Source organism: Panthera onca, chromosome X (genome assembly GCF_046562875.1).
Source record: "Panthera onca isolate mPanOnc1 chromosome X, mPanOnc1 haplotype 2, whole genome shotgun sequence".
Classification (NCBI taxonomy): Eukaryota; Metazoa; Chordata; class Mammalia; order Carnivora; family Felidae; genus Panthera; species Panthera onca.
In genome coordinates, this window is record NC_138357.1 from 116,119,398 (window position 1) to 116,130,397 (window position 11,000).

Consider the following 11,000-nt stretch of genomic DNA (forward strand, 5'->3'; position numbering starts at 1 on the left):
CGGAATTGCCCTTTTAAACAACCAGTCATTAACCCAACTCTGGGTCTTTTATAGCTTCGAAAACCGATCGCGCACATCATTTATTCATTAGGCTTATTATTATTATTGTTATTGCAGAAAAGCAGCGAATTCCCGGGGCGCGGCGCAATGGGGTTTTTGTTGGGGGGGGGGGGGTGCGCCAGTGGGGAGCGTCGGCGAGGACGCAGGGCTGGGTGGCAGGGCAGAGGTGCCCGGAAATCCCCGAGGAAGGATGCCGCGACAGCGCCCCCGCCCCGCGCGCTCCGAGGCCACCGCGCTCGGGCGCAGCTGCTGCAGCAACGGGGGAACCTTCTTATGTAAGTGAGAGCCGCTGACATCACCTTCGCCGGGAGCGTCGCAGCCGGACTAGGCGCCAAAGGACCGGCGCGCGGGCCTAGTGCCCCCGCCCACCGTCGGTTCGTTCCTAAAGGATTCTGCCGCCGCCTGATTTGACCCACCGTGCGCCAACGGACCCTCCGGAGCGCCTCTGGGAGGGCAGATGACACAGAATGACATTTAGTGGGAGCCCTAGTGTGTCGCAAGAGTGAAGTTAAAGGGCAGCAAAGATGCCCAAGGGTCTTCCACACGCGGGTGGATTTGGGTGACAGTACGCGGTGGAGGAGTGGCGGGGGGGGGGGGGGGGCGGGAACGGGGACACGCCTCCGGGATGCTCCGAAGGCAGATGGCACACAGAGCCATTTAGTAGGAACCCTGCGCTGGCGGGTGCCGAAAAGATGCCCAGGGAGCTCATGGATCTCTCCAGGGCCCGGGCCACTCCTCCCTCCACGCCCTTCCCCGTGGCCCCTCCGGGCCACAAGGCTGGAGCAGAGGCTTTGGAGTTCACTTGCGAGGCGTGCTGCGCCGCGCTGCGTCGCACCCCAGCTCAAGGCACAAGTTCGGGGCTAGGCGCAGACCCTGTGGTGACAGTAAGAGTGACAAAACCCCTACGGCGTGGCAGAAGCCCTTAAAGGACGCTCGCCACCCCTCGAGCCCCCCCAAACACGCATGGGGGGTACTACATAGGGCTCGGGGCTGGGAGGCTGGAAACCACAGAAGTTGCACCAATCTCCCGCCCCCCCCCCCCCCGGGGAGGGACGGGGTAGATGAGCTCCGGAGATGAATGACAGACCCCCCCTACCTCCCGGGTGCCCATACACGCTCCCTCTCGGCCCGCGGCTGCCCGCGAGTTCCGAGGCCGCCCCTTTAACTTTCTCCCCGCCGCGACTGCATCCCTGTCTCCAGCCCAGCCCGAACTCCCAGCCAGAGGAGGGCTGGGGTGGGTCCCGGAGGAGGGGAGGGTGGGGAAGGGAGAGTAAGGTGCAAGCTGCAGCGGCCGCGGCGCGGGGATTGCGGTGACCGGGGAGGGCGCGAGGGTGCGGCGCCGGAGCGGAGGGGCGGACGGCGCGGGTACTCACGGACTGCCTCCTGCTTGGGGTCCAGCGTGCCGAGGACGCGCTGCACGCCACCGAGCTTGCCCTGCAGCGCCCAGACGCGGCGGTGGGTCAGCTGGATGTCGCTCTCAAGCTCCTGGAAGAGGCTGCACGCGTGCCGGGCCACGTCCGAGAGCTGCCGGAGGACGCGGGCCAGCGCGGCGTTGCTGACCGCGCACAGGTCCAGCATGAGTAGTACGGCCGCGGCCGCCGCCGAGGACGCCTCGCCCGCCGCAGCCGCGGCCGCCGCCTCCGCGACCCCCGCCGCGCTCTCCTCGCCGGCTGCTGGCGCCTCTCCGTGCGGCTGCTGCGCCTGGTCGGTCGGGGCGGGCGGCGGCGGCCCGGGTGGCGCGGGGGGCACACGGGGAGGATCCTCCGGCCCGGGCGCCACGGCCTCGTCCCGTCGGCCGGGCGGCTGCAGGGGCGGCGGCGGCTCGGCGCTGCCTCCGTTCGCGTCCTCCGCCGGGCCGGGCGCCGGGCGCCGCTGCCGGCACAGCCATTGCGGCTCCACGATCCTCTTGGCGAAAGGCATCCCGCGAAGCCGGGCCGCGACTTTCTGGTCTCCTCAAAGAGCCCCTGGCGAGCGGGTAACCGGGCGCGCCCACCTGGGCGGAAAGGGAGCGGGAGTCGGGCAAAGGCGCGACCGGGCGGTCCGGGTACGCGGGGGCTCCTCCGTTCACCTGGTCTCCTCCTCTTCCCCGCCCCTCTAGTAAATCAGTCCACCTGGTCCTCCTCCGGGCGCACCGTTCCCTGGGTAGGATGACAAGAGCCGGGGACGGAAATCCGGGGGGTGCGCCTGGGCTCTCCTCACTTGCTTCCAACCCCGGTCGGCTGGCTCAGCTCCATCATTCCTGCCTCGCTGCCGCCGCCCCGGCCGCTGCCGCCGCCACCGCCTATATAAATGGGCGTGTATGTGTGTGTGTGTGTGTGTGTGTGTGTGTGTGTGTGTGTGCGTGTGTCTGTCTGTGTGTGTGTGTGTGTGCGCGCGTGTCTCGGTGTGAGTGTGTGCGCGCGCCTCAGTTTGAAAGTACCCCGGCGCAGGCCTCTCCCCGCGCGCCCCTCGGCCGCCCCGGGGAGCGACTGCGCCCGGGATCTCACTCCCTCTCTGGGCGGGCGGGGAGGAGGTTTCGGAAAGGCGCTTTGAAAACCCGGAGAGAGGAATCCGCCTCCAGCCCGGGCGCAGGAGGCGGCGCGGGGGCGGCGGGGCGGACGCAGGGCGGAGGGAGGCCGGGGCGAGGGGGGCGCAGCGCCCTGTGCGGCCGCTGGGAGTCACTGGTGGCCTCGCCGCGCCCGGCGCGCTCCGACGCGCAGACACTTCCTCGCACCCAAGGGGTTAGGATAGAGACTCTCAGCGTGGTGGGGGCGGGGAGTCCTCAAATTGAGGCTGGGGTTGTGGGTAGCGAGCGCAGAAGCCGGAGGGTGGGGTACTGGGGATGCGGCAGATTTGGCGTGTTGGAGCAAGTTGCTTCGCCGAATTCCAGCTCTGAGCAAGTCCTTTGGGTTCTTAGCAGGAAAAACTGGGCTGCCCCTCGGAGAGCCCCGGGCTCCGTGAGCGCAGTGAGACAGATGCGCTGGGAGGTATTGGGGCTCGGGCGCTTCCCAGAGTGGCCAGGGTGCGGTCTATACCTCTTCCCAGGCAACTCTCCGCCGCCTGCGCTGGGCCAGGTCTCTAAAGAATATCATGAATGAGGCCCAAACCACCAATGAGCGAAAGCCCCAGAAAACTGCTTGCAAAACTTATTGACACGTTAGGTGAGATAAGCCGGATCACCTGCGCGTTACCCTACTGTGCTGATCACACACAGGGATTTTAGAGTTCTTTATCGGCGAGATGATGATTCCCAGAAGAAAGTTTTCCCCTTCAGCTAACTGAAAGGTATAATTTCTAAAAATGCATGTATTTCGATTGCAGCGGGCTGCAGGCTGGATGCTGTCAGCCTAAAATCTAAAAAAAGAGTTTGGGAAATGTTAATAAAACACATGCTTTCATCCCTCCAAAAAGAATACTGTAAAAATATTTTTTTTTATTCTAAAGCCACAAGCCAGATCTTGGGAATGCAGCCTTCATTTCATGTGTCTAAAGAGAACATGGAAAAAATATGTTTTATGGCAACAATAAAGTCCTCCAGTCCTGCCCTGGTGCCTCCTCTCTCCCTGCCTTTAGTGGGAGCCTGCACAGGGCCCCACAGTCAGCACTTTGGACCGGCCCACACTTTGGTTATAAAGGCTTCAACAGACCCTTCTCTTATTTTACAAAAAAAAAAAAAAAAAAAAAAAAAAAAAGGCAAGGGAATGTCCTTGTTCGTAAAAGATCCAGGGTGGGAATTTGGGGGCAAAGAGCCGTGATGTCTGCAAGGTATACACAAATGGCTCAGTAACAGCAAGAATAATGATAACAGTAATGTCCACGTACAAAGAAAAGAATATGGCAAAATAACGTGTCTAAGTAAAGGGCATTGGGGTCATCGTACATTTCCTGCAACTGCAAATTTGATTTTGTTTCCAAGCAAACAGTGAAAGAAAGAAAACATTTTTGGAAAAGGGTGTTTTAGGAGTTTCTTTTTTTTTTTTTTCATCTCGCGAATCTAAAAAGCTTAGAGCTGGTTGTTTTCAAATTTAGCTTTACTTGTTAATATGTTCAAAATTCTGAACATGAGTTCTGCTAGGTGGCCAAGCCACACACGCCTCCCTAAACAAATGGAGGCATAAAGAACAATGAGGGGTTTTAAAGGCATCCAGTTAGCAAGCCTGTGGCAAGTCTGCCCTGCCTCTCACTCCCCCTCACCCAGCGGTGTCCTATTAATAGCCTCAGGGGGCCAGTGGAGTGGGCCCAGATGAGCCCTGATGTAGGCAGTGAGTGGTGTGGGGCTGATACTCCTAAGGGAAGCTTCTGGACATTGTTGAGTTCCTGCCCCGGACCCCAGGGCCCCTGCCCACCGCCAGAGGAGACTGAAGAAGAGGGGAGGAGGAATCCTCCTCCAGGCCCAGGAGCGGGGAGGATTCCAGGGGGCAGTTAAGTTCAAGAACAGGTTAGGGATGTTGGTGTCTGCCCCAAAGTGGTCAGCATAGACCGAAGTTAAGATTTCAAAATGAATTCAAAGCACAGTTCAACCATGCGAAAAGGAAAACTCTCTTTGTAATCTCCTGGGCTCCTGGTCATGTGCTGGCAAAGCCATTTGGTTCAAAATTAAAAGCTTTGATTTTGGCTTTTGAGCTCCTTCCCTCTCAGTCTGCTGTAAGGTACGAATAAAATCGCCTCTAGAAAGGTGATTGTTATACGTCTGTAACGCCACCTAAATAGACACTAGGTGTTAGCTTTGTAAGCACAGCTTTAAGGGGCACACCTGGGTGGCCCAGTCAATTAAGCCTCGGACTTCAGCTCAGGTCATGATTTCCAGGTTCCTGAGTTTGAGCCCCGCATGGGGCTCTGCTGATAGCGGGAAGCCTGCTTTGGATCCTCTGTCCCCCTCTCTCTCTGCCCTCCCCTGCTTTCTCTCTTTCTCTCTCTCTCTCAAAAATAAACATTTTTTTTTTTAAAAAGCACAGCTTTAAGACAACCCCCCGGCCTCACTGTACCCCTTCCCTATGTGGCTTACCACCCCCCAGCCACCCCCCACACACAGTCTTCAATTTGGTTCCTAATGTATAGAACTGAAATATTGAAATCAATAAAAGCGTAGCAACCACATGTAATCATGATGAGATGTATGAATATTCTTTTTTATATTTATTTATTTAGAGAGAGAGTGCCCACACAAGCGGGGGAGGGGCAGAGAGAGAGACAGAGAGAGAGAATCGCAAGCAGGCTCCACGCTGTCAGTGCACAGCCCAACCCAGCGTTCAGTCTCATGAATCATGACATCATGACCTGAGCTGGAATCAACAGTCAGATGCTTAACCAACTGAGCCACCCAGGTGCCACGTATGAATGTACTTAATGCTGATGAGTTTTCCACAGGAGCTGTGCCTTTCTTATTCAAATCCCCAATTGCACCATTTTACTCTGACCTTTCCCACAAAAAACCTGATGGAATCAGGGCTGGTATTGGCAGCCAGACTGGTATCGGCATAAGACTACTTATGTGTGCGTTCACCTCTCTTGATCATGCGCACCACCCCCCCCCCCATGCGTACATCTTTACCACCATGAGCTTGTAGCCAAAATGGAACGGAAAGGCAGCATTTGAAAATGACCCCATGGCCTGTTCCCCGGCAAACTCATGCGGCTCAAAGACCAGGACGATTTCCCCACAGACGCTAATGTTCAGTCAGCATAGACCTAGCGCCATGGTAAAATGAATGAAATCCCCCCTCCATGTCACGATGCCCCACAGTTCTGCCCCTGCCCGCTGCAGCCTGGTAGGAACCAGGGCCAATAGTCAGGTTCCTCTAGAGCCTCGCAAGCAACAGAACAGATTCCTGAGAGGTTCTTCACCGAAAATGTCTGTTCTGTTTCAAATATCCCAGCCCTGATGCTGCACCATCATTATTTATACTTGAAAAATATTTCTTTTGTCCAGGAAATTCCAGGAGATACATGAGCTTGTTAGCATAATCATGTAATTATAGTGACTGGAGTCTCCCTTCTTCCACCCAATTGCACCTATTCCGCACCTAATCATTTTAATTCACTCCTAAAAGCCCTGCCACTAAGTAAAAAGCTGTTAAATAAAAAGCGTTTTCATTAATTTTATTGGGAAAAATTACGAGCATTCCATCCCAACCTGTTACCCAAACCACTTCACAGAAAAATATGTCAGGTTTACATAAGGAAAAAGCAACAACTTGAAAGTAAATGAACACGGTTTGTCCTTAAAATGTAATGTTCAAATATCTTATCACGGAGGTGCGTTGTACTTGCCGAAGGACGAAGAGCAGACTCACGAGTGGGCAGCTGATGGCTGGAGGAGGAGGGAAAGGTTGCCATTTGCACCGTATGACTCCCCAGTAGTTCCCCGGGAAACTATTGGGGAGTCATGTGGTTCACATTCAAGCAGAAACCTTTTTGGAGCTCATGGCTATCCAATACTGGAACTGCACCCGCAAATAAAGTTATGGCACAGAAAAACAACTGTAGGGCAAGATAAAAGCGAAAGACGAGAGAGGCACGAAACATGTGGGAAGGAGGCATCCGCAGAGTCAACAGAAGGGCTGCAGAAGACTTTGCTGGCTCCTCTCTTGCCCACGCCAGGAGGCTACCATTCCACGATCCCCAGGAGGTCCTCCCAAGTTTTATGTTAGCTTCTGATCTCTGACACTGACCAACTCCCTGACTCCTCTGGCTTTCCTGGTTCCCGGGAGGAAGCCAGCAGCCCGTGGGGTCGGCCCCCTTGTCCGAAGGAGCACGCATTCTCCCGGAGCTATGGTTCACAGCAGAAACACTGTGTCCAAAGCCTTCAGGGCTTCGTTTTTGAAACCCAAAAGCCCAAGTTCTTCTGGTTCAAGAACCTTAAATTTGGCTTTGTGTACCTATGTCCCCAGGAAACGCCAGGGGGAGGAATTCATTAATATATAAAAATATGAAGCCATAAGCACAGGGACATACCTATTGACAACTATCGTGTGTATCATTTTTAGAGGGGAGACCGCATGGCCCTACTGAAGGTTGTCCTTTGTTTCAGTTTGTGCTTTTCTTCCTCAGGAATCCTCATTTAGTCCATCAGGTATGAAGGGCAAGGGTTTCTCTCTGTATTTTACTGACAGGGAAACATGGGCAGGAAAAAAAATGATGCTATTAAGTGGTTTTTCCAAAATGCCAAAGACTATGAATCCAAAGACTGTTGGAACCAGCTTTTTTATCTTCCCTGCAAAGAACTGTTGATTATTCACATTGTTTCCAATGGGAGAAATGTTGAGTTCTTTCTTATCTTCAAGACCCGTAGCCTCACATTTTACAACTGAATATAATTTTAAACATGCCAAATCTGGATCTAGTCAGAACTCCAAATACATCAAAATAACGACAGAGTTAAAGCAGATGGTGATAGCAAACAAGAAAGTTTCATTCACTGATTCTTTCTTCTGGTTATGCAACAAACATTTACTGGAAGCTTTATTTACTGAGTGCAAACATCTATTGGGTGCTCAGACCTCTGTTGGCTGTCAGGGATATAAAAGGAAAGAAGACCTAAACATCGCTCTCAAGGGGTGGAGTAAATAGACTTGTAAACAAATAATGGTAGTACAAGGCCAGCAAGCTATAATAGAGATAAGAATTAAGTGCAAGTCAGAATCCCAGAGCGATTAACACCGTCTGGGGGGCACACAGGGATTCTAAAAGCAACGCTAGCTTCAGTGCAGGTTCTTACAGCTTAGGGACGGAAAAACTAAAGCTGAGACCAAGCGTGAGCACAGGGTTGAAAGGAAAACAGTGGCCAGAATTAAGAACCCCTCCAGCCAGCTGTAAGAGGAGATGTGCTTTTGACTAGAATCATTAAACGGCCCTTCCAACAAGTCTTTTTGAAAAATCCTAGAAACCAGTTGGTAGGAGAAAGAATGTGGAAATTGTGTTGTTTCTTTAAAGCTGATTTGTAGGGGCGCCTGGGTGGCGCAGTCGGTTAAGCGTCCGACTTCAGCCAGGTCACGATCTCGCGGTCCGTGAGTTCGAGCCCCGCATCAGGCTCTGGGCTGATGGCTCGGAGCCTGGAGCCTGTTTCCGATTCTGTGTCTCCCTCTCTCTCTGCCCCTCCCCCGTTCATGCTCTGTCTCTCTCTGTCCCAAAAATAAAAAAATAAAAAAAAAAAAACGTTGAAAAAAAAAGCTGATTTGTAATTTTCACTCTTTGGCAGGGCTGAGTTTATAAAGAGGAAGTCGATTTTTAATATATTTACTATAAAGGAAAGTCTTCAGTTGGGTAAAATGAAGCACGTCTCTAGAGCACGTGGTGCTAATAAAGCCAAACAGCCACTCCCCAAGGGCTCATAAGCTCCCCCCACCAGCACCTCCCCTTTTTTCCGAACTGTTCAGAATTTGCTTTCCAAGCTCCCTTCTGCGAGGACTGAGGACGAAAACACCCAGCGCTGGCCTTGACCCAGAGGAAGTGCTTTTGACTGTGGTGGTCCTGAAATAAATCAGCTCTTTTTGAGAGGAACTTGAGGGAGTGCCATCTACAGCTCGCATTATCAGTCTGGGACTGAGTCCTTGTGAACAGCAGTGGCGGCAAACTGCAAACTTTATCAAGATTGTAGTGCTCATTAAGGAAGTGAAATTGAGCCAGATTTGAAGGAAAGCGCTGTAGTAATTACAGAGTTATGAAGATTTAAAAGCTATGCGCCTGGGCACGCAGAGCACAACGTGTTTCCTTTGGGTTCAGAGACACCGCAATTACAGGGCTTAAGGGGAGCAAAGCACCGAATTAGAACTCCCCATTAGTTTGATGAATCACTGATGTAAGTAAGTGCAGGCACCGGAAGCGGCTGTGGCTCAGCCTGATTTCTGTCCCTTCCTCAGCTCCCCTTTTTCCCCTCTACGTCCTTTAACCAGATGAGGGGTTCAGGGAAGAACACAAACCTTGGATGAATGCTAAGAAATTGGGTACAAGGAAGTTAAAACTTTCTGAAGCTCGAGGCGCCTGGGTGGCTCAGTCGGTTGAGCATCGGACTCTGGATTTGGGCTCGGGTCATGATCTTGCAGTTCGTGAGCTTGAGCCTCTCGTCCATCCGTGGGTCTTGGTCTCTGCACTGACGGCAGGAGCCTGCTTGGGATACTCTCTTGCCCTCTCTGCCCCTCCCCCGCTCTCTCTCAAAATGAATAAACATTAAAAAAAAAAAAACTTCCTGAAGTCCCAATAGTTCATTTTTGCTTTTGTTTCCCTTGCCTCCACAGACATGTCAAGTGAGAAGTTGCTGTGGCCAAGGTCAAAGAGATTGCTGCCTGTTTTCTCCCGTAGGATTTTGATGGTTTCCTGTCTCGCATTTAGGTCTTTCATCCTTCTGCACAGCAAAGGAAACAATCAACAAAACTAAAAGGCAACCGACAGAATAGGAGAAAGTATTTGCAAATAACATATTGTATAAAGGGTAGGTATCCAAGATCTATAAAGAACTTACTGAAATCAACACCCAAAAAACAAATAATCCAGTGAAGAAATGGGCAAAAGACATGAACAGACACTTTTCCAAAGAAGCCATCCAGATGGCAAACACACACACATGGAAAAATGCTCAACATCACTCATCATCAGGGAAATACAAATCAAAAAAACCACAATGCGATACCACCTCACAATGGTCAGAATGGCTAACATTAACAACTTAAGAAACAACAGATGTTGGCGAGGATACGGAGAAAGGGGAACCCTTTTGCACCATTGGTGGGAATGCAAACTGATGCAGACACTCTTGAAAACAGTATGGAGGTTCCTCAAAAAATTAAAAATAGAATGACCCTACGACCCAGCAATTGCACTACTAGGAATTTATCCAAAGGATACAAAAATTCGAAGGGGCACATGCACCCCAATGTTTATAGCAGTGCTATCAACAATAGCCAAATTATGGAAAGAGCCCAAATGTCCATCAACTGATGAATGGATAAAGAAGATGTGGTACACACACACAATGGAATACTACTCGGAGATGAAAAAGAATGAAACTTTGCCATTTGCAACAACATGGAAGGAAATGGAGGATATTACATTAAGTGAAATAAGTCAGTCAGAGAAAGACAGATATCATATGATTTCACTCATGTGGAACATGAGAAACACAACAGATGAACACAGGGGAAGGGAAGGAAAAATAAGATAAAAACAGAGAGGGAGGCAAACCATAAGAGACTCTTAAATATAGAGAACAAACTGAGGGTTGCTGGAGGAGAAGTGGGTGGGGGGATGGGCTAAATGGGTGAAGGGCTTTAAGGAGGGCACTTGTCGGGATGAGCACTGGGTGTCATATGTAAGAGATGAATCACTGGGTTCTACTCCTAAAGCCAAGGCTATACTGTATGTTAAGTAAGTTGAATATAAAAAAATAAAAGTAAAAAAAAAAAATTTCTGAAGCTTAATGATTTCCCTACGTTGATGTGGGCTTTGCCAAGAGTTGTATAATAGCGTGTTCTTTCTTCTTCCTGGGCTGTTAAATGGTAATAGTACAATGACATGTTAGTAAATCTAATAAGAAAACCAGAGAATAAAGTATTTTACGTGGGTGTAGAACAAGTTAGCAACCCCACAGGAAGCTCACTGAGATAATAATATATGATATTGCATAAGACACACTAGATCAAACAAACAAAAAATAATAATATCTAGCTAATTAGCAAGAGTGGGTGAAAGCCTGGTTCTTTGTAAGGAACGGTTAGACTCTTCTGATCAACCTAGCAAATCTACTTGCAGAAATGCTGTCTTGCCCTGGAAAATGCTGCCGGTGGTGTGAGGTAAGTATTTCAGGGTCAGGTTATTTGACTCTGTGCCTCCACATCAATACGACGAAAAAGTACAGCCAATTTTTTTATGAATGGGGAACACAAAGGCACGAAGAGGTCAACACGCTAATTCAAACCCAGCATGACCACTCAGAGAAACAACTCTAAATGAAAATCCAGAGCTCATGG

General features: G+C 51.1%; 1 protein-coding gene across 2 annotated transcripts in view; it reads right to left on the bottom strand.

Annotated features, from left to right (window-relative positions):
- The window catches only part of NHS (NHS actin remodeling regulator), a 338,916-nt gene extending 336,297 nt beyond the window's left edge, over positions 1–2,619 (bottom strand). For both annotated transcript variants that reach the window (XM_081794285.1, XM_081794284.1), the window contains exon 1: positions 1,434–2,619. In XM_081794285.1, the coding sequence (XP_081650411.1) occupies positions 1,434–1,980 (547 nt within the window). In that variant the 5' untranslated portion in view covers positions 1,981–2,619. The remainder of the gene's footprint in view (positions 1–1,433) is intronic.
- Between the last annotated feature and the right edge of the window lie 8,381 nt (positions 2,620–11,000).